Here is a 24,528-nt window from a genome sequence, read left to right on the forward strand (position 1 = left end):
AATCAAAATTTTAGAGTACAAGAGTAAGTTAGCAGCCACTTGAATGAGTTATAGCCATGTTAACAAAGTATTAACTCCAGGATTTATCACATTTACTTCCTCTCATTAAATCAAATATTCTTTTACATGACTGGAAATCTTTTCATTGCATTAGCTCTGGCCACTAAATCCTGATTTTCAAAGTGTATTGCGCTCCCATAGGACTTGCTGCCTTTCCTCTACTTCTTAATGGCAATTCCACTTACTTTCTTTGAAGCAGTGGTACGATCTGAATCCCAAGGGACCTGAAAAGTGCTTAATGTGGCATAAAAGGTCATTTCAGTATAAATTGAAGGTATTCAACCCTTTTTAGGATCTCAGAGTTTCAAAAGTTCCCAGGTCACCTCTCCAAGTGCTTAAAGCCCATGATTGGGATTGGATTTTCAGAACTCAATAGATAGTAGCTCTGTGAGAACAAATAAGGAGTGACATGTTTGAAAACCTGCCCTTTTGTACATATGTATTTGTTTCCCCAGAACAACATTTGCAGCACAAGCCCCTTTTCTCAGTTGTGATCCTATTATGATCCTATCTTGAGGAGCTGTTCAATGCAGCCTACTAAATTGTTTTGCCTTCTTCGGAAAACATGTGAAACATATCACAGGACAGGACTGTAGGATTACTCATTGATTGATAAAATGTATTCTTTGAATTATAGAATTAAAATCAAGGATATGATGAGAGTATGTAGGTACGATAGTAGTTCTAAACACAATACAGAAAATTAGTGATGTAATGACAGAAATGTACTTACTGACCTGTTGTAGGAAATGTAAAACATCAAGAAAAAAATGCGTACGTTAACTTTTCTTATATTTCGTATATTTATCTACATAGTTCTGATCTACCATTTGTCTTAGTTTCTGCAACATCCAATTTTTCTGTACGGCTGAGCAGATATATACTATAGAATTAAAAAGAAATCACCTTCAGTCTATTTCCTATGTTAGATTTATTTCTAAGCTGCGATCATAAAAGCACTCTGTGTTCTAGGCTTTACCTTTTCTGTAAGTGATTAAGTAATTTCACTTACACTTAATCGATAATAATGCGCAAAACTGGTTCAGATCTTTTGAATCATGCACAGAACAATGCTTGTAGTAAAGACATGAAAAACTGTCATTGTAGCATGCTTCAGCAAGACTGCTATGTAATATGTAGTCCCATAGCTCAAAACCATTTGTCTGTAGCAGAGTTCAGCATACTGAACTGATAGGACACTTCTCAGTGCTGTTCATTATGCAATGCGCTAGATTGTGCATTTCTCATCCCCAACAAAATTGTGTGGAGTACAAGGGACATGCTCAGGCCCATTGGGGTTTCATAACAGTTTCAGTCTTTAACCACACACACCTAAGTCACATACAGCATCCTACTGTGAAAATTACCATTTTCCCCAACTGAACTCAGTTTTTAATCAAAACCAAATTTTTTCCAGCCACATAAATAGAAGAACACAATTTGAAAACCCTGTCCTAGAAGCAAAAAGGAAGCTACAGCAGCATAACATGCCCAACGCAGAACTTGGAACAAAGCCTATGCAGGCCCAAGGTTTCCGAGGTACAGTACTGTGTCAGCTATCTTAGTTAAGATGAAAGATCCTGCTCTCCTGTTTATGTGACAATGATTTTGTCATAGTCTGATTAAAAGAATAGTGTTGCCAATTCTCACAATGTTATCACCTATCTCCTAGCAATTTTCTCCCCAGAATGTCCGAGCTCCCAGAGTTGTGGGACTCATGAGACACCTAAAATACTTTAACCTTCAGAGGCACAGAGAAAGGACAGAAAAGTTGACCCTAGCGTTTCCTAAAGGCGGAGAAACAGAAAGCACAATAAGAGCCCCAAAGTAATTTTCTAAATAAAATCATAAATTCTATTCTTGGGAATGTATGGCTCTCTCTTGAGCACCCGAGGTTGGCAACACTGAAATAATTAATTGTACTTTCTCTAAATTACCGTTAATTGATGTTTGGTATGTTTCTAAGCTAGCTCATCTAGCAAGCATCAATTAAGTTAAAAGCCTCAAGCACTGTGTTATAGGAGTTTACAAGAATACAGCCTCTTGGTAACGTAAAAATTAATGTGTTTAAAATGAGCTGTATAAGCAGCAAATGGCATTGGTAGAGACGAATAAACTTTAACGTAAGGTTATAGCCAGAGAATGAGGCTTGTTCTCCTTTGTAACAGTAGAAAGCTCCTCATCAACCTTACCTAGACCCAAACTTGCCCACCCGCGCCCCGCTCCCAAGAGGTCCTGCAGCGTGAATGACCTGTCCCAGTGCCGGCGCGACCCCGACGGGACGCGCAGGCTGCACGGTACGTCCTCTGCTGCCGGCCAGCCCAGCCCCACTGCTGCGGGCGTAGCGAGAGCATTTGAAGTCACAACCTTTGCACCTTCCTCCCACTCTTCCTCACCAAGCGCAGCACAGGAGAGAGGCACGGGGAGCACCCCGCCGCCCACACTGCACACCGAGGCACGCGGAGAGGGGACGCGGAGGTTGCACGGCAGTTACGTGTGTCACTTGTTGGATGCCAAAACCCCACATGTTTGGAAAGAAAAGCTCACCTAGCATTTAGTGGGAGGGAAGTTATGGAGAATGTATTACTATGCAGAAAAAGCTGAATTTATAGGTTAGGAAAGAGGTTTTAAAATTACCTCACAGATCATTTTTATTGTTGTAATTATTTTAGCTACACAATATCCTCTTCTAAATGTATTTCTAATATGAAAGAACATTTATAACTCCCCACTTATGGCTGATCTGCCATAGATAAGAAATATGTTTTAAGCTTTGTATTAATATAAGAACTCACAAATATTTTTTTTCCTGGAATGCCTGCACTCTTTATTTCCTTGATTTTCATACACTGTCACCTGCTGTCAGCCAATAATGTTATCTGCAGTTCCCGCTGTGTTGTGACTAGGTCAGAACTTTTGTCTTTCTTGTTTGTGTTGACTGATGTAGAAAAACCACTCTTCACCCGTGATGCATCACAGCTGAAGGGGACTTTCCTCAGCACAACTCTTAAGAAAAGCAACATGGGTTTTGGATTTACCATCATTGGTGGGGATGAGCCGGATGAGTTTCTCCAGGTGAAGAGTGTAATTCCTGATGGGCCTGCAGCACAAGATGGGAAAATGGAAACAGGTAATTAAGATGTTCTTTTATGTGAGAAGCAGAATGAGACATAGATTTCTGAGTCTCACTCTTTATCCATGAATGCATACATTTTTCCATATTACTTTCTGTGTTAATGTGTAATATGTCTGCTCTATAAGATAAACTCCTCAGATAAAACTTTCTTGTAATTTTTCTTTCTAATAACGCCAAGTAGCTTATTTTTTCCCATTTCACAATATTTTAAGGGAGAAAAGATCTCTGCGTTCTCCTACATAAAAATGGGATGTGATGTTCTTTGGTTTATAGGCTGTTTACTCAAGGGGAGGCTGTGCATGGAAAGAAAAAGAGACAGGCAGAGAGCGCACAGACTACTAAGTGCAAATTTATTTCTCTAGAAAGGCTGGTTTTGCAAAATAATCAAAGTCGAGTCTGATCCAACATTGTTCTCATTAGAACCATCAAAACAAGAGTTTTCAGTGTGGCATATGGACACGTAGGCATCTGTGGCCTACTAATAAAGAATCTGTGAAAACGAACTAAATAAAAGAAACTTCCTCTGAAGAGATTTAAAGCTGCTCTTAAGATCTGGACCACCACTGGAAATATTTTAATGTCCACAGATTGATAAAGATTGCAAACCACTGTCTTAAAGGTTTGGAGGGTCACATCAGGTCTATATAGGGATGAAACGTGTTAGCAGGAAGATGAACTCAGTTTCCAAACCAGCTATCATCTCCTGTAGGAGAAGACAATCCGAAAATAATAGAATAATTTCAGTTGGCAGGGACCTCCAGTCACCAACCTCCTGCTGAAAGCAGGGCTAACTTTGTGGTTGGATCAGGTTGCTCAGGGCTTCATCCATGGAACTTTAGAAAATTTTATAGGACAGAAATCCCACAGCCTCTGTGGGCTCCTGTCCAAATACTTAACCACTCTCATGGTGAAGATTTTTGTTCTTTAGATCAGTTGGGATTTCCACCGGTGCCACACATTACCAGTGACTGTAGTCCTGTGTTTGCGCAGCCCTGTCACTGTGCGCTGCCTCCCCCCAGCAGTCCTTGTTCCTCAGAAACTGCTCAGGCTGCACGTTGGTACTGGGACATGTGCATAATTTTTCCATTTCTCACCAAGACTTTATAGAAGAAATGCTAGTTTGGGATTTATGTTGTGCCTGCAGAAAACCCAGTTCATGGTGGCCAGAGTCACTGTGAAGATAAGAGAATTTCCTAGCCTGTGACAGATCTCTGTGGATGGACCACAACAGCAGAGCAGGATCCTTTTAGTGTGTTACAGTACAGGGGGCAGATACATAAACACACGCAGGCACCAATAATGTGGGTGGAATAGTCCCAAGTAATTCTTCTGGAAATTTTCTTTCATCCCTCTTTTGTTGTAGCAAAGAAATTATCAGGACTATCATATATCAGAATAAATCACCCTGAACTCTAGTTTGTTCTGTAGGACTCTCCAGGACTTTGCAAGTAGGAAGTGTGAAGGTTGTGAAAAGCATTATTTTTAAAACACCTCAGTTTGCTTCAAGTCTTATATTACAGCTGGCATGATGTTTCTGATGCCAAATAGATAAACAGATAATTTATACAAAGACGTAAAATGTAAGAAAGAAGTAGAATATAGGTTGTTGGCATTGGTTTTATTAAAAAATTAGTCTAACAGCTTTTTAATTCTCAATTCTTGTTGCCATTTTAACTTAATGTAATTTGGCTCCCAAAGGCAAAATTAAATTAGCTGATTAAGTGAACAAAGGATACAACAGACTTCCTGAAGTTCAGGAGATTTTAGTAACATGAACTTAATTTTTCCTAATATTTTCATATTACCTAATACATTGCATGAGACATTTTCCTTGTTTGTCATGGTTTAGCATTCTCAGATCCAGCAGTCAAATATAGTTACTTGCTAACTCCTCTGAAGTGTGGGCTCGTTATTGGTGAACTTCTTCATATGGAGTTTTTTCCTCTGGAAAAGAGAGTATCCTTGCAACTTACTTACATTTTTATGTTGAAATTGAATATGGGTGTCATAATACTATTGATGGTGATTATTGTAGTCACGGATTATGTAAGAAAAATGTGCTTTAAAATACATAGAAATAACATTGATTTTTTTCCCAAGGTAATTAATTCAACCATATTAAGAACACAAGACAGAAATGTTCATTCAAAGATATAATGACCCTATAATTACGTGCGCCCGATATGTACAAAATTACATCTCAGAATAAATTCTGGCCTCAAATGTCTTCATTTTTGAGAAGAGTTCTGATGTAAAGTAATTAGAGAATCTCAGGCTAATGATTGTGCCATCTGACATGGTTTCTATGAAGTGTTTTCTAAATATGATAATGGTAAAATGAAAAAAAGTTATTTAAGGTCAGAATATTTATAAAAGCACTGTTCAGCAGTGTGCTTGTATTTCCTGATATCCAATCCTTTTCACAATTCCTGAAGCAGGATTTCTCTCCCTATTCAGCCATTGTACAATCTAAACAACTGGAGATATAAAAGCCTCCCACGTTCCATCAATAGCGTTTTGTTCATAAAGCTGTTAAAATCTTATGTTTTAAAACTATTTGAAATTACATATGTACCTTTTGTTTGTTAGGTAGACATCATTGGATGATGAGTAGAGCTTTTAAAATAGATTTTATTTATTCTTTTGACATGAACTGTGTGGTGTTGTGCAATTTATGTGCACTCCAGCCATGATCACAGTCATAGGAGGCTTTGATAAATGATCAAAATATCATATTGTGGCAGTAGGCCATCATAGTAGAAAGCTTGAGGACAGTGGCACTATGATCTGTGAAGCAAGCTGGGTGTAAGGGATAACCACAGGTGCTGGTGCTCCCAGCTGTAATACAGCTCTGGAGCCTTTCCCTTGCCAGGCTGATACTTTTTTTGGCCAAGTGGTAAACAAAATCCTAGTGTTTTAGACCTGCATCAGATAAGGAGAAAAAAGGAAGAAAAGGTACCATCTCCTTCATCTTACCTGATCTTGGCCACAGGCTGAAGACACCAATACTGTCCTTTATCCTAATTTTTAAAGAAACAAGCTTGTAGAAAACTAATATTGTAACTTTGGTTTACTTCTCCACCCAAAATCTAATTTAGAGGTCAGATACAAATGCTATTCAAAAAGAAGGGTGGATTTATGTAAGATGTTATTGTCACCCTTTTAACATGATCACAACACAGTGATTTCACCTGCCGGTTTCAAAATGAAACAATTTTGGATTTCATCCCTTGGAACATGGAAGCAGCTGCCTGACAGTGATTTGGCATCGCTGTGATGCTATGAAACAATTAAAGCAGTGATGCAAACCAAGTGCACTGAGATGCAACGAGAGATATCTGAGGTCCTGGTGATCTAACGCCACCACTCAGAGCCCAGTGCTGGGCACTAAGAGGTAGCTATAATTGTCCCAGATCCACAACAAACTTCACAAGCAGACTCAGAAGAACCACATCTCGGTGGATGAGTCAAAACCAGCCAAAATTACATTCCTGATCCCATTTGCCAGATGTTTCAGAATTCCTAAGGGTTATTATGCCCTCGTGTAAATCTAGCATCTGTGAGCTAATGGCTGTTAATAATACTGCAAATGCCTTTCTAGGACATGTTTTAGCATTTGGAGCTCAATCAAGCTGCTGGATATGAACATTACACTCCACAGCATCTCTGTCTACCTCAAGTCAGCCTAGGAGCTGATACTACACTCTTTCCTGAGAGGTTACATTGCTTTGTCTTGTCTGAAGCCTCACGCTGTCGATAGAAAACTGTCTGCATTTAAGAGGCCCCTGTATCCCATTAAAATGCTGAGTGAACATCGCTGGTAAAAGACTTCATCTACATGAAAAGATTTTTATACAGTGAGTGATTTTGAATGACTGCTGTTCTAAGGCAAACAAAGATTTAGGCCTGCGGCTGAGTCAGATAAAAGCTCAAGCTGCAAAGGCAAAAGCTTTCCTACAATTCTCAAGGTTGTTCAATGGACTAGACAAACTGAAACAATCCCACATAATCGAGCTCGGGAAAGATTCTCACTCTGTGCATTTCAGCAAGTTCCAGTTCCTTTGGTGAAAGTTTCCAGGAAACAGCTCAAATACATTGTGCACAGGTGATTAATTGAGACTTGTTGATGACCCTTCTGACTGATGAGTAGCTATGGTCATTGCAGGTTGAACTTTCCAGAAGCGTATATATATCTGTGATGAATTGTCATAGCTCAACAGTGTGAATCAAGAAATGGGAAACATGCTCTATCATTTCATCAGCCAAGCATACATTTGGCCAGCTCCAAGATGCTAAATCACCTGTAAACAATGCAGAGTTGGGCTTTTTTAGACGCTATTCTCTCAGGAATGGTAGCTTCACTATATTAGTTAATCTATTTTAGAGATAAAAATTCATAAATGTAAGATAAGGTTCAGGTAACAAATATAGATGTTACAAGACAGATGTCTGCGCCTACCATACGAGTAGATATCTACCACTTCTAGATGACTGTATTAGGATGAAGCCTAGAGACTAAAGATCTAGATTCCAGAGATCAGTCCCACGTCTACCACTCAGAATTTCTACTGCACCTGAGAGATCTCCAAAGGGAGTGAGCCAGCTGTTAGAAATACTGGAAGGAGTGACCCTTAGCCTTGCTGCTGTCCGTGGGCCTACCATAAAGACCCATAAAAATCTTCTATACATGATGAATTTTTCAAGAAGCTGAAGTTACTCTAAATGTAAGCAAATTGGAGAGAGTTCACACTTGTTGATCTACAAAGTCATAAATGTTGTTATTCACTTGAATAAGAACAAAACTAAAGCCATTATCAGGTGGCTGACCCCACAATGTCACTAAGCTTAGGGAATAATTATCTAGTCATCATTCATGCATATTTTTGCACAGTAAGGCTAATATCTCACAACCTCTGTAAAAAGTAGAGTACTCAAGACAGAAGGAATTGAAGACATCTGCAAAAGGATGCATTTTTACAAGTTCAAATAGATCCTTAATTCTGTTCCCTGTTTCTCCATTGTCAGTTCAGATGAACAAACCATTATCTCACCTAATGTCAGATGAGATGAGGTGCAAGCTGTCCAGTTTCAACAACACCAGAAAAGGTGAACTATGTATGCACAAGGAATGCCTTCAAACCAAAGAAGTAAATACATTAAAATTTAAAAACAAACAAACAAACAAACAAACAAACAAAAAACCCACCACACACAACATTTTGGCAGTCATCTGGGAATGTGAATACTGTCAGAATATCACTACAGGACTCAGCATATCATGACCACACACCACTGTACCTATCTTCTTTTTCAAGTGTCTCTCACGTGCAATCGGTCAGGATCCATCTGACAATATTACCTTTTACAATATTCCCCCTCCATGGTAGCTGACTACCACAGTTGTCATCTCAAGAAGTTCACTGACCAAGAGCTCAGTGAGGAACTGGTCGCACACATATGTAGGACTTAATTTCCACAATATCAGAAGCTGGCTGAAATTTAGTTAGCTCGCCTTCCTGACACCCTATTACCACCTTATCCGGTGGCACCAGGAAGACTGGCCTCCCAGAATTAAGGCATGGCATTAGGAACATGGGAGATTGTGCTACTTCTTGGATTGCTGAGGAAGGAGTATCTTTTCATTATTCTTATGCATCTCCAGGCTAAAACACTCTTTTAATATATACCAAGGCCTCACCAAGTGTCAGTCTTGCAGGTGCAAGCTTATGCCACATGGCAGGTCTGTGAGAGTGGAGCAGCATACATAAAAACAGCTTGTGTTATCAACCTCCCTTAACACCCTTGCTTTGTTTGGAAGCTATGATGTTTCATCTGAACCAGCAGCGGTCTTTTGTCTCCCCATTTCAGTCTAGCTAAAACCGAAGATCTCTCTCTCTTCAGATGTTGCTATTAATCCCATGGAGTTAAGAGAAGGAAAATTAACTGTTTGGAAAGTAACTAACAATAACAAAAATACTTCAGGCATCATGGAGAGTGAGAATTTCTCCCACCCTCATTGGGCCAGTGGGTGTGGATTTGTGTTATGTTATCTGCTTGTGTTCCTACTCCCTCCAGCACAGGCAGCTGAGGAAACAGTACAAAACACAGCAGAAACGGTATATTTGCATCACGTACAACCAAAATCATTGCATTCTCTGTTCAGCCACGACACCTACAGTTCCTTTCACTAGTGATACTGGTTACATTTTCCTTTTTGTGAGCCAAACCAGGAGTAACCATTTTGTAAAACCTCAACCTGGTTTCTACAACCAGTCTTCTTTCATTTCACAATTTAATTTGGCTTTTCAAGGAGAGGAGACTGAGAGGGTATTGAGACTGGAACTGCAACGTGAATGCTGTGGTCTTTACACCCTATATGAGGATGGATCTGGTGGATGCCCTGCTAGTTCATAGCTGAGACAAATGGCCATCTAGGGGCTGCGATTCACTTTTTTTTCTTTGTGCAGTACACAGCATCCTACTTCATTCAATCCACTTTACATTTCTTACCATAAAAGCTTGCATATGACATGTAACCAATGCCAAAACTGTTCAAGAGGTGTATGGGTAAAATTAACCCAGTCTTTTGAGAATCTTCCCAAGGTAGACTGATGCAGTGTTGCTAGTCCTCACAATTTTGTCCTGAATTTCTATGTAACCAGAATTCTTTAAAATGCAACTCTTAATTTTTTTTTTTTTAAAAAGGTGACTAAATGTGAATCTTAGCTTAAATTTTACAAGATAAAAGTTTCTGTTCCCCTAGATGCAGAGGAAAGCTCTGAAGTATGACCACATTACACTTAAGAGGTTTCAAACAGAAAGCAAAGAAAAAAATGCCAATTTTCCTGTTTATTTGGTATCATGTATTGAGACTGTCACTTTAACTGGGGGAAGGGATATGACTTGTGGTTTTGAATGCTTGATAGTGACAGTAAAAATAATACTTGCATTAATAGCAATGAAGAACTTGGTATCAGAAAGATATTGTTCTTTTTCAATCCCCCTTTCTTTCCTATTTTAAAGTAGGCAATTCATTGAACTCTCCATGTAAATAGATAAACCAGAAGATAGCACTTAGTTTGCTAGAAATTTTTAGTACTTGTGCTGTTTTTTCTAATATTAATTTTCCTTTTTTTGTTGTTGTTTTTATTGCTTTCATATAAAATGAACTTGCTACAGTGGTCACAGTAATATCTGTAAATTGCTTTTTACGTTAACCAAAGACCTGGGAAAAGTGTCCACTTCTGTCAAAAAGTTACTGAATTCTAATCTTCATGAGGTTCCTCTTTTAGTGTTTTCTTCATATTTTTATTCTTTTGGTACTCACTAGACTGTTAGGTACTCCTCGAATGATAACCAGGACAAAGATGAGCCTAGACAAAAAAATTTGTATCCGTATTTTGTATACCACATGCTGTTACTGTCTGCATCTGAGGTCTTTGTGTGCATCTTGTCAGATTCCTTTGGTTGGCTGGTGTGATATTCAATAGCCTTGTATTGTCCCCGAGGTGCAGAAAATCCATATGTCACTATCTGTTCTGCCCAATACGGAGTTAGAGCTTGAGTCCATGTTGCCTATCTATCAAGCTACTGAGCATTCATTAAGCACTGCATATAAATCTTTCCTATTAAAACCATTCCACTTTGCATAAATATTCCTCGAGGTACAAAGAGAGCTATTGATTCTTTTTAGCCCTGTCATTTTGCTATTCCCTTGAAGTCTTCAATTAAAATTATTTATACAAACTGGAAGAGCCATTATAGCAGAGCATCTAAGTTGGATTTCAAAATGCTTCTGAAAATGGACAGTATATTCTTTAAGCCACAGGAATAATTACCAAAAATTTCTTAGGAACATCTTGTCTTCACCTCACACACTGTCTGGCTTCATGGGATGATTCTGTTTCTGCGTTACTGGTACAAATGGGACTCCGTGGTCTCTGACTCCATATCTGGGTTTTTAGCCCTAAAGTTTGCCATAATTTAGAAATTTTGGGAATCTTCTGTCTCAAGCTTTAGGCTTAGTACCTTAATTTGAAGTGGTTCAAAGCATCACATTAAGGAATAGATGCCCAAGTACGGTGTCAATAGGGAGGAAAAGGTTGCCTTCAGCACAGAACTGAGTCTACCAACATTTGGGGTGCAATTCAGTTGCATAAACATAGGTGTCCAGTGCCATTAACAGTGCCAGAGCTCCCACCTAGCCGCCTCCTGCCCTTCCAGGCAGCAGTCTCTTAAAGTCCTGTATTGTACCTGCAAGTCCCATATGAACATCTCAAATGCCCAAGGCTGTTGTAAATGACATTAGACCCGTACTTAAACAACCACATTCCTCCTTCAATGCCTTAAGAGGAGTGTGTTAATAGACTCCTTTGTTTTTCCGTATCATCTATTACAACAAGCAGTGATTGATTCATTACTGAATAATAACCCTTTTCTGATCATTTTAAGGATAGTTGTTTCCCCTAGCCTAATTCAAAGCCCACATTTGTGGTTTTATGAACACTTAAAAGAAACAGCAAAACCCCTTTTAAACTTAATAGGCTTAATTTTCTCTCATTTAACCATGCAAACAACAACATTATAAGAATTCTGATGGTTCAGCCGTATACTGGTGGTTATACATTCATTTTCACCTCCAGCACTTATAATATTGTTGTTCAGATATTATTGGTGCCAATAAAATATATACCAATATTAAGACTGAATAATATATGTAACTTGTTTTCTTTCCTATAGTGACTCTTCTTCAAAAGACTTATTTTTTTCAAGTCCAGATAATACACAGAAATGCAGCAGGAATCTGAAAAGAACAGCAGTCTTTCATTTTGCTTTGATAAAATCTATATTTATACACAGGAGACAACTCATAGTATGCATGGTTTATGGCACTTATTTCATTTTGAAAGAAATTCACATTTGTTGACACTTTATTTTGATATATGTTTATCAGTCCTAAGAATGATAATATGTGCTTGCTACTTGAACCAGTAAAATATTGGACATGTAAATAGGTGAAGTTCTGGGTTATGTAAGTGTGCCACATAGTCTTCTGCAGGAGAGAATATATAAGCAGATTGGCTTATATATAGTAAGTTAATTCTAATGGCTAAGCCATTAGAGCAACTCTTCCAGCACCAACTATAGAAAGTTGAACATGTTTGATTAGAGATAGCTGAGGTCTGAACATGTCCAGTAATGCCAGGTTTCACATGTACAGCACTTACTGTCTTTTGATCCAACTGTTTCACCTTTGACCAGATTTTCACTGCAGTTATGTTTTTATTTAACCCAGAAACCAAAGGTGAAGCAATCTGATGGGAAGAGAGGGCATAATACAGATATAACCTATGGTAATATAAACAATCCTGTCTCTTATGGACAAACGCAACACAAACCATATACACAAGATGTACACACAGTTTAACTAAACCACCAGTCTAGGCCTCTGTAACCAGAGCAAATGGAGATCTTCTGGTCCTCAAAGGTGCCGTATCTTTGGCAGAGGATGAGATCATACAGAAATCAAGAAATGTGGTAAAGTAAAATATAAAAGAGTAAAGGTGAAAATGCAGAGAGCATATTTGGAACACAAACTATTCAAGTACGTGCAGCCTCACTTTCCTATTAATTCAAGGTCTGACTTCATGGAAAACACAGCCACAAAGGCCAAAAGCATAGACGAGGGTACTAAAACTATGTCATATATATTGCAGCATGCAAAATACAAAGGCAGAAGGAATATTAAATGATCTTTTCTGTCTACTATCACATACTAAGATACTTTTATTCCATTTTACTCTTCATATTGTCATACACCAAACCAGTGTGTATGACAAGTCTCAGAAGCCCATAAATTCATTCTTCATTCTGAATGCTATCATACGAAATCTGCAGATTCCGCTATTAGGATATTTAACATAGGCCAGGAGATGATAAATATATTGTCATAATCCTCACATTTATTAGGACAATTTTTGTAAGTTTTGCAAGTTGCCAGTTGAGTAAGCAGTGTGCAATGAACTCAGTGGCTGCCAAAAATGCTGCAGTTGCAGAAATAACTTTTCTCCTATCAAATGTAATTAACATCTGTCTCGCATGATTTGACTATTTGTATGAACAGACGAAAATATACATTGAAAAGAATAGTCATCATCTTCTCATGTACCATTTCATTCAATAAATAATGACATCTTATTGCTTAACAAGAAGAATGATCTGGAATGGGGGAAAGAGCTTCTTTCTATATAAAGAGATGACAGGGAAAGTGAGAACTTCACATTTCACTAATGAAATTAATAATCTAGAACTGTAGTTCTCAATATCATCAGCCATGCCACCTTCGATTTTCTTTTAATTTTGTTCTTCCGGCATATAAGACTGTACTATACCATTCAAACATCAAAATAAAAAGTAAACATTTAGCTGAGTTTCAGACTTCTGTTCAGTTTGTATTAAAAGTTAAATAGATTAAGAATGCATAATCACCTCTCTGCCTCCAGATTTGTACAACCAAATACAATTGCTATGTATATGAAAATCTGAGAGTTCAGAAATTCAGCTCTTCATTTGCCTTCAACTATTCTTTGAGCACAAATTTTAAAGCTAAAATTTAAAGCAAATTTTAAATGTTTTGAAAATTTAAGAATACATTAAGTAATGACTTTTAAGATACAATATCTGCTGTATATTTAGAATGGGAAACATCTTTCTTGACAGTTAAGAAATATTTTAATGGAACAAATTAGTTAACATCCCTATACCTGAATTTCCCCATCCAAGAGGAGAAATAGTCATTTTAGAAATTTGTAAAGTCCAATAGTTATTGCAGTTAGCAACTCTCATCATAACTACTACAAATGTTAGCGAAGAGAAGCCTAATGGAGTTCAGCTTAAGATAGTTTGGGCCGACTACTGTATATGTCCAATTGTGCAGTATACATTAAAACAAAAATCTGTGCTCAATCTCATGTAGATCAATTTTTTGTCAGTGTTCTGAGTTTGTCATTTGATGCATGGCATAAAGTAAAAATATCCAGAGTTGCATTAGAGATGAAGAAACATTTCCAGACATATAAATCATATTCCAGGAGCTTTGTGAACCTTTAACTAATGGAGGTTACGGAGACATTTCAGGCAATTTTGTTACGATTTCACTTCTAAAGCATCTTTCACTGTCTATTGCCAGAATCAGGATATTAGCACGGATGCACCTCGCATCTCACCCTGTTTAGCTGTTCACATAGCCTTTGTCAGAAGAGCAAGGTTTATTCCAGCACTTATGCCAGTGGCTCTTTGTAATTGATGACTCTGACATTTTAAAAAATGGCTTGTTTGTTTAAAAATCTGTAAAGAAAATTTCTCAATAACATAAAGAGCACTTTTCAAACCAGTAGGCGAGTATGATGTTAATCCTGATGAAAAGTGAGAAACCCCTGGAAAATTTCATCCAGCCTTTCCTCTCTCCACCCCACAAAAGTCTTCTCCCCTCCCGTAGTCACGTAAGCGCGATATTTACTCCGAGTCGGTGAACGAAGGTGGAGCTCGAGACGCAATGCTGCTACGGTATGCTCTGCGCACGCGGCAGCAGGGAGCTGCCCAGGCAGCGCTCGCTTCTGCTCATCTCTTCCAGTAGATACCATGGGGTGTGGTGCCATGGCGGCAGAGCCAGGCTCCCCTAAACACCGCTCCTCCGTCATGCCCAGATAAGCAAGAACTGTGTGCAGGAGCTAGACGAATTCTTGGTGATTGGAGCTCAGGAGTTTTGCCAGGTCTCAGCTATCGATCTCAGGGGATGACTAGGTGGCGGGGGGAGAAGAGGTCCTGTCTCTAGAGGCTGGGTGCGGGACTGGGAGAAAACTAGCTGGACTAGAACTTGCTGGAGCTGAAGATGTGACAATTTGTTTTTCTTCTGCAGGGAGGCAGGGAGAAAAGGCAGTAATCTTATGCTCAGAGATGGCTGGAGAGTGGGTGTTTATATGCATGTGTGTGTGCCTGTAGAAGGAGGGGAAGGGGCATGGTACTAAAGAAAAGAAGAAAAGGAGTTCTGCAAGAAAGGTCTGAGAGCACTGATGTCAGTATAGAACTTTTAAACACTGACACTTTCACTCCTTTTGATGTATTGCTTTCTTCTTCAGCTCCTAATGAAAGTAAATTAAAATTCTTTGTATTCAACTAATTTATTTTGCATTAAAATCAACATCGTTGTCCACAGTATCTAAAGAGACTTTCTTTGCCATACTGAGCATCACCTGTGGTACTGCTGAGGAAAAGTCAGATAATATTGGACACCTCTTCTTTTCTTGATAGGTCTGTTCCTTGTGAATTTATTCATAGGCTAATAGTGAGTCATGAAGCATGTTGGGTTATGTTGCTGCTCTGTTATTCATGATGTTTTCTATTCCACCTGTACGTACACAAAATAACAAGTCTCAGTAAGCAAAGGCTATCAGCAATTGATGATTATTGGCCTGAAATCACACCTTTGAATCCTGCAGATCCATCAGCTCTGCAGAAGCTGCCAGGGGTGAGCTGGGGGTGCCAGTAACACGATGAGGGACTAAAAGTGCACAGGAAAAATTGGTGGTTTCGTGCTGGGGCAATTCATAGAAAGCAGGCAGCAGAAAGAGGTGGAAAACTGGAAAAAGAGGAAATTGTAGTAGTAATGTGAACCTGACAGTGCTTTCATGTCTTGTAAGGGAGAGGTGCAGGTTATAGTTTAATAGAAACATCATTGTGACTGTGTGGGAATGAAAGACATGCCAGGTGTGCAGGGCGACATTAATCATACCGCTGTCACTAGCATCTTACTAGGATTGTTTCCCCTGATATCGGCCAGACCCTCAGCCAGGGCTCTTGGTTCTCATCTCGTTCAATGGAGACTGGCTGACTTGCTTCCACTGAAACTTCTAGAAAAGTCCATGCACCACAAGGCAGCCTGGTGGGCTCAGGCAGGATGTCCTCAAGCAACTGGAGAGGAAGGCATCCACCCACGGCACAGACACTGCCTCCTGTCAGACCTCATCACCAGCACCAGAAATCACCCTTGTTTAACCTTGTTTAATTAATAGGTGGGTTTGGGGGTAGATTCCTCTGTAAAACTCCACATGAAATTCATGCAACGCTGCAGTGCTACACATTGTACCAAAATGTTTACCACATTTATGTGTTCATACTTTTTATATCATTTTAGAAGGTTGCTTTATTTTAAGGGGGTTTTGTTCTAACATAGACAAGAGAAGTTAAAAATACTATCGTTTTGCCCCTGGTCATTTTCCAGACAGGTTAAAATGGTAGCATCATTACTCAGAGTTCAGAAAAGCTTTGGTTTTTTGGTAGGTTGTTTTCGGCAATCTGTTTAGTCTTATTCCAATTATTTTCTGTATATCAGGTAGAGTACATTTTTTAGGCCAAACTTGATTGCATCAAAAGGAAATGCAGTTGCCTATTATATAAGAGATTCAAGTGTTTCTAGTGCAGTTCCCACTCATTTAAAAAATAGTTCTGAATTGTTTTGAGAAATAAGGATAATAATAAGAATTGCACTTGAACAATTGTTTATGTCAAAAATGCTAATCCATCCCAGGTGCCAAGCTGATGGATTTTTATTTTAAACTGTATAGTGCTGTAAATACTATCTTTCAATAGTCTGTTCAGTTCTGAATGCAAGATTGTGATATTTTAAACATTTCGTTTGCTACAAGAATAATGAATTCTGCTTTGCTAGAGCATAATATACGTAATTTCAAGTCAACTGGAAGTAATAGTTTTCAAAAAATGTTGGCAAATAATTTTTATTTTTAAGTTCAAACTGAAAATAATACTATCTTAAAGAAAATCCAGTAAGGAAACAAAACCATAATGTTTCTAATTTTTAGAAGTTTTTTAATTTAACTATTCCAGCAAAATTGCCACAAACTGGCAATTTCTTCTAGCTAAACCCAACCTAGAAAAAAATTGTCAGAAAACACATTCTTTGTATAACCTCTTTTTACCAGCTGTCTTAACTTTCTATTTACCAAAGCTCCTAACGATGAGAATTTTCTTAAAGTTTGTAAAGCAACATGCATGTCTGTAGTGTATGTATAGGCAGAGATATGGTGGTGCAGCATTACTGGTGCTCTAGCAGTGATACCGGTATCAGTGCTCCCCGAGGCCACACAGCACCCCAGGTCTTTTTACAGCAATGTCCTGTACAACCATTTTCAAAGACCAGAATTTCACGTGAGTCATCCAATTCTATGTCACACTTCCAAATATATAATACTTTTTCTAATCACAGTCTCTTAGAGATAATCCATTATAAAACAATGGTATGCATATTATATGTAGTGCAGGTATCTGGATGTATCTAAAAGTGTTAAATAGACAGTAATATAACACTGGTTATAATACTAATAGCAGATGCTGAATGTGTATGATGAAGTGCTTCTATATGTGTATGTCTGTGGGTAGGTGTACTGGAGGTGTATCTCTGTAAAAATATACATGTCCGTGTGTGAATATATATACATTTATATATACAAAAAATAAACATAAAATTTAGTCCATTTCAGAAAAAAAATGCAGTTGTTTCTAGGAGTTAGGGGAGGTAGATGAACTATAATATTATTTCAACATATCAAATATTCTCACAGATATATCACTGAGGGTCTCCATGCCACGGAGCAGTCACTTTTATAGTGATCAGCCTGGTCCTAGAGATATGGATTTTTACTTTCCCACATAGAAATATATCCACATGTAGATGTTAGCCTCATTTTGCATGTGTGTGTTAGAATTAGGAGCTAATTTTCTTCTGCTATGACTTCTGTGTTGAACATGCTTTATCTTATGTTGACAGAAAAACCCAGGCTTTCCCTGATCTGGGTCTTCTACCAGTTAAGTGGAGGAGTAGCACTGGCCATAGAAATCAACATCAGGTCCTCCCTCTGTCTGTCTTTCTCTCTCTCACACACATAACCAGAATGCAGCTGAGTGGAAGAGCCAGACCATGTACAGGAAAAAGGAGCGACTGGAACAAAGACCCTAAAGCAAAAGGATAAAATATAAAGTGTAATCTCAATAAAGACTGTGTCAAAATCTGTTAATGCAAACACATCGAATGCATGCAGACAATCTTTAATCTATCATTTTCCAAATGTGAAAGTTTTCTTTTTGGGTATATAATAGATATCATAAAAGACACTTGAAACAATCCCTCTCTAAGTCAAGACTGGAAGGGGAAAGTCACTGTCTTTAGTCAGTACCTGATAGCCTTCCTGTGGCTATGAAAGCAGCCCTATGCAGTTGACAAGCAGAGTGATGCATAATACTTTGTACAGTATAATTGCATCTGCTTCAACAGACTTCAGCAAGACTTTTACTCTTTCTTGCAGTGGCAGCAAGTTCTTCTCCAAAATCTTGGAAATTACATGGGCTACCATGACTTTTTTGTGACCTCTGTTTGCATCTTGCAATAGCATTTTTTAGAGACAGGCTATATATAGAATCATAGAATCATAGAATCCTTAAGGTTGGAAAAGACCTCTAGGATCATCTAGTCCAACCATCAACCCAACACCTCCATGCCTACTAAACCATGTTCTGAAGTGCCACATCTACATGGTTTTTTAACTCCTCCAGGGATGGTGACTCCACCACCTCTCTGGGCAGCCTGTTCCAATGCTTGATAACCCTTTCAGTAAAGAAATTTTTCCTAATATCCAATCTAAACCTCTCCTGACACAACTTGAGGCCATTTCCTCTCGTCCTATCGCTTGTTACTTGGGAGAAGAGACAGACACCCACCTCGCTACAACCTCCTTTCAGGTAGTTGTAGAGAGCGATAAGGTCTCCCCTCAGCCTCCTCTTCTCCAGGCTAAACAACCCCAGTTCCCTCAGCTGCTCCTCATAAGACTTGTGCTCTAGACCCTTCACCAGCTTCGTTGCCCTTCTTTGGACGTGCTCCAGCACCACAATGTCCTTCTTGTAGTGAGGAGCCCAAAAGCGAACACAGTATTTGAGGTGCGGCCTCACCAGTGCCGACTACAGGGGCACGATCACTTCCCTACTCCTGCTGGCCAAACTATTCCTGATACAAGCCAGAATGCTGTTGGCTTTCTTGGCCACCTGGGAACACTGCTGGCTCATATTCAGCCAGCTGTCAACCAACACCCCCAGGTCTTTTTCTGCTGGGAATCTTACCAGCCACTCTTCCCCAAGCCTGTAGCTTTGCATGGGGTTGTTGTGGCCCAAGTGCAAGACCCAGCACTTAGCCTTGTTAAACCTTATACAAATGGCCTTGGCCCATCGATCCAGCCTGTCCAGATCCCTCTGCAGAGCCTTCCTACCCTCAAGCAGATCAACACTCCCACCCAATCTGGTGTCATCTGCAAACTTACTGAGGGCGCACTCAATCCCCTCATCCAGATCATTGATGAAGATATTAAACAAGACTGGCCCCAAAACTGAGCCCTGGGGAACACTACTTGTGACCGGCCACCAACTGGATTTAACTCCGTTCACCAAACCTACTCCTATCAAACCTGCTCCTTCAGAATAATTTAAATTTCTCATGCACTGTAGCCTTACTATTATATTGCTATCACTGATGGAATTAGATGTTCTTTTAAATCCTGATTTAGCTGGAAAAGAGAGAAATCACATTAAGATCATATAATTTTTATTCCTTTTTCTTTCACCTCTTTACATTTCAGTCAATTTGATGCAATAGTATTAATTTGCCATTAGATGAAAGCACACCTCGTATGTTTGTGTTTGAATTAGGCAGCGTGCCTGTTTTTTAATTTGGGGGAGTGAGGGATTTGAGGAAATTGCAGGATGCTCACGTAACTAATTTCTCTTTTAATGGCGACAGCTTTTAATCTCTTTCACGTCTTGTTGGTATCTGAGCACATCTGGGTCTTACTTAGGTATTCAAAATCTTTGTTATGCCTCAAGAGCATCCTTCCCAAATGGATTCTATTTGTGCAAGTGAAAAAGAAGAATATATTATCAGTCATCTTAAACAGTCTTGCTTTTGCACATTCTCTTTAACTACACAAAAATAACCATACAGACAAGTACTTGTTCTACTTCTTTTCAAAGTTGGGGGGAGGGGAAGTATTCTTTGGTAGAAGAAATGTAGAGAGTGTGAAAGTACCAAGTTGGGAAAATATTTGATTATAATCCAAAGTAGAATCTGACTAGACTCCAGCGAGAGTCTTCTCCAGGAGAGTCTCCAGGAGAAGCACATCGGTTATGTGCAAACAGTTCTTCCCCGTGCGTGCAGAAGGCTTGCAATCAGTCCTAAACCTCACCTTTGACATTACTCATTTTAATGATGGTATAATTTTTTGAATGCCAGAACAGAGTCATTAATAGGTTTGGGGAACATGCTCTTTGTAAGATTATCTATTGACAGGCAAGGATTGTGCAAATACAGAAATGCCTTTAGGCTTCCTTGGCCAGCATGTGAGACAGTAGGCACTGATACCAGAGGAATTTAGCCTACTTTTTCTCCACATTTTCTCCTCCATTGCTGCTAGTATTTGCTGTTTTCTCTATTTCCATGTCACTTAAGTGACATTATCTATTCCACTATTCCCAGCCCTCTTGTGCTAGGCTGGCTTCGAGGGATCTCTGATGCTATGGAGCTCTTTCTGATAGCAACAGCCTAAAGCTGGACATAGAGGCAGATGGTCTCAGCTCTATTAGAGTAAAGGCTGTCCTGTGCCTTCAAGCCCAGGTGAACACAGCTGGAAGAAAATATTCCACCTATGGTTATCAGCAACACTGCACCAGAGAAACATCTATGCCTGCTCTTATATAAATTCAGGATTGCCTCAGAATCCAAAACACTCTCTCCAGTTTTTAGACTAGATGGACCACTGATTCTCCTTCTAAATCACTACTCTTTTTGAAGCTAGCTGAAACTACATGAATAAGTGTGAAAATAAGCATACCTCTGTTTTCCAAAAGTACCTTTTAGATGAGTTCTACTAGGAGCACTTTATGGTATTCAGCATTTAATACGCAGGTCATTGCAATAAATCCTGGAGGACAGTGAAGTCTGAGAAAGAAAATGGATATGGTCACTTCAAATACCAAAGTTAGTGTCCTCTGGTTAATCAGAATACTCCTTGCCATGGGAATGCTAGCAGTCCTGTTACAGCAGTTCTCTCATGTGGGGTAACGATATACATATTTTCGGAGTGATAGTGAAAAGACTGGATAGTTTCATTCTCAGTGAAAATAAAATGATAGAATTTTTTTCTTCACAGTGTTTAACTATTATTCCACTTATTTATTAACCCTGAAGATCCAGTCGTGACAATGTTTCAGTAGTAGTTTACAGTATTCCCGGTTCACTAGACATTAAATACATTGATTGATTGGTTCATCTTTATGTATGTAAAATGTATCAAGGCTAAACAATTTTGGGATTCCTTGCTGAGAAAAGCTTAAGGACTGTGAGTTTGAAAATGCTGTGATTCGTTCTTCTAAATATTAACTGAGAACATAATATATAAGCTTTTAGTAGTATAAAATTAGAAAAAAATTATATTTTGTAATTAGAACATTTAGTACATTGTTTTCAATTATTGTAAAAGCTTGTTCTATTTTACAAATTGGTTTATTGTCCAATGAACAGGTACATATTCTCCCTGCTATATCCATTGTAAAATCCATGAAATCAAAACACACTAAGTCAAACAAACACTGAATTCATTCACCCAGCCATGCTTAACTTTCCTGGTAGGACAATATTATTTATAGTGATGTCTCTTTGTTAGTGTCAGCAGCCCCAGATTTGGTTTGAGTGATTCATACATTTTGGGTTTCTTTTCCTGAGCTGGTATCTTCTTGATTATAGTAAATGCAGAAAGAATTAAAATAGACAAGGAGCCCTGTTTTCATTTTTATACCTAGGTTTGTTTGGTTTTTTTAGTTTAACCTTAAGTGAGTTTCTTCTGATTGTAATCCTCATTGGAATTAATGACTGTGTCATTTCACTGTATTTCTAAAAATCACTAGTATATACAGTTGACACCTTACTGTGTTTTTTGTCTGGAAATTGCTTTCTGGCGGGGCATGTATGTGAGCATTGTGTGCACGCAAGCCTGAAAAATTAATCATTTCATACTTGAACTGTCATAAGAAGCAAATAGAACAAAAGCAGTTTTAATAGAAATTTCCATCCATTTTTAAAAAATTAATTTTTGGAGCAGGATTCACCAATATAGTCTGGGCTTTTTGTGCCTGCCTGAAGCAGGAGAGGGCTCTTAGACATGCAGCCAGTTAGGATATTTTTAAAGACAGGGAAAAACAAAACACCCAGTGCACATCAGTTTCCTTTCCGCTTTCTCTAGCACTCTGCTGCTGGCATTCACATCCCAAATTCCTCCTGCTCCTTCCATTCCTGTATCCCACAGCACACACGCTCACCCATTGCTTATCCTTAGTTATCTCCTGTCTCTAATGTGCTGCATCCCTGCACACATCATACTTTTACCCTTCCTCATGCACTTCTCATGCAGCAGAGAGTTCTTAGAAGGAAGTTTGTGAAATAGCTGTCCCATTTCCCACCATTTTCACAGGCTTACCAAATAAGGGTAAGTTGTGGATAAAATACGCTTGAGATAAATTTTCCATGAATTGCCTTCTGTCACTATGGCTACTATCTGCAATCAGATGGCAGACCACACCTTGCTCTCAATTTTTGATGGACATGGAAGCAATGCACTGTCAGGAGAGATGGTACCCCCTACTTTGTCATCAACAGGATAGAAATATTGTATGGAAGCACATGACAATAAGTGGTAGCCTTTTGAGGGAAAATTGGATATAATGATCATTTTGGGAAGGGCTTTTTAACTACAGGCCAGCTGTGGGATGAATCACAGTGAGAACATTAGGAGATGGCAGGCATACTGTGAGACTGCTTTTTCAGTCTGAACAAATAGTCTGATACAGGATCACAGTCATTCATAATAACCCATTTTAATTTACTTTTCTTCATTAGCTAATGAACAAATTAATAAATTCAAACATCCAGAAAATTAATTATTTTCTAAAGAGGAAGATATGGTGTGTTGTCATATACAACAGAGGATTAATGCCACTTTATATATAAAATCTGAGGCTTGACTATTGAAGAGTAATTGATGTACCCATAATGCAGCTTAGTTTGTTGCAAGGGTTAGGATCCAAGCATTCAGCTGAACCCCTAGATTCCACTAGAAAATGATAGAGTATTTACCCTGCAGTGGTGTTATTATTGTTCAAATATTTACTGCAGTGGAATTGTGCACAACGAAATTGTGACTCCACAGTGCTATAAACCGTACAAGAGTACTGCAAATTCTCGTGTCTCTCTCAGAAAGCTTGTAAACCAAAACAGAAAATAAAGAAGGTGAATGAGACATACAAGGAGGCAGAATAGCTAGTGAGAGATTGGATAATCCTCATAAAAGGAGAATGTGATTCTTAGGCATGCAGCTATAAAGGTGGAAAGTTTTGCCTAACCATTACAAGGCTGGAGTTTCCTGTGTATTATAAAGCAGTCTTAAAGAAGGGGCTTGGGGGGACTTTTGTTAATGATTTTGCCTCCTTCATCTCACCAAAAATTATTATGCAGGCTGAATTTTGTAGTTTAGACTCAGTGTAGTATTCAGGAATTGGCTTGGAAAGAAAGCATAAATTATTCAGTGGTGAAGGTGTTAAATTGTTTTGCAAAGAATAAAAATATATTGTCCTTGAAAATGAGTGCTTGCCAGTGAAAGAGGCTCTAGAGATATTAAGATAACATTTGCTTGGAAGGAAGGTCAGTTTGATAATACATTACCCTCTATTAACCTGGAGAAATACAGTAAAACCTGAGAGAACCAAAAGGAACTCCAGTATTCCTCTTTGCTATACAATTTTAAAGCAAGTAATATGTTTATACATGCCTGAAAAACTACTGAGTAGATCTTTTGGTATAGAAATTATGTGAGAAGCTCTCTGAAGTAGAGGTAACTTTTATGTTGATGATTTTACTAGCAAAAAAGATAAAAGAGTGGTAATACATAAGATAAGCATATATCAACCTAAAGGTTGAATGGCCTTTATAAAACTCTTAAGTAGAAAATTACTCATATACTAGCCATACATTTGTATGAGATATCTGTTAATGAAGTGGTAATCAAAGATGACTCCATTTTAAATGCACTGAGGTATTTATACATAGTAAACTCTTAGTAAAAATTCACTTATTTAACTGGAAATTATTTCACTGTTTTGATACATTTAAATTCTGCTTGATACAATATAATGCTTCCTGTCTTTAATTTTGCATAAAAGCATTAACC

At 38.5% G+C, this 24,528-nt stretch overlaps 1 protein-coding gene across 15 annotated transcripts in view; it reads left to right on the top strand.

Moving 5' to 3' along the window:
* The window catches only part of MAGI2 (membrane associated guanylate kinase, WW and PDZ domain containing 2), a 776,755-nt gene that overhangs the window by 619,306 nt on the left and 132,921 nt on the right, over positions 1 to 24,528 (top strand). For 14 of the 15 annotated variants that reach the window (XM_075491038.1, XM_075491056.1, XM_075491102.1 and 11 more), the window contains 2 exons: positions 1,478 to 1,599; positions 3,008 to 3,190. In XM_075491038.1, the coding sequence (XP_075347153.1) occupies positions 1,478 to 1,599; positions 3,008 to 3,190 (305 nt within the window). Of the gene's footprint in view, positions 1 to 1,477; positions 1,600 to 2,228; positions 2,358 to 3,007; positions 3,191 to 24,528 lie in introns of all 15 variants that reach the window. The other variant, XM_075491150.1, reaches the window with a different exon arrangement.

The sequence above is a fragment of the Mycteria americana genome, chromosome 1, assembly GCF_035582795.1.
Source record: "Mycteria americana isolate JAX WOST 10 ecotype Jacksonville Zoo and Gardens chromosome 1, USCA_MyAme_1.0, whole genome shotgun sequence".
Classification (NCBI taxonomy): Eukaryota; Metazoa; Chordata; class Aves; order Ciconiiformes; family Ciconiidae; genus Mycteria; species Mycteria americana.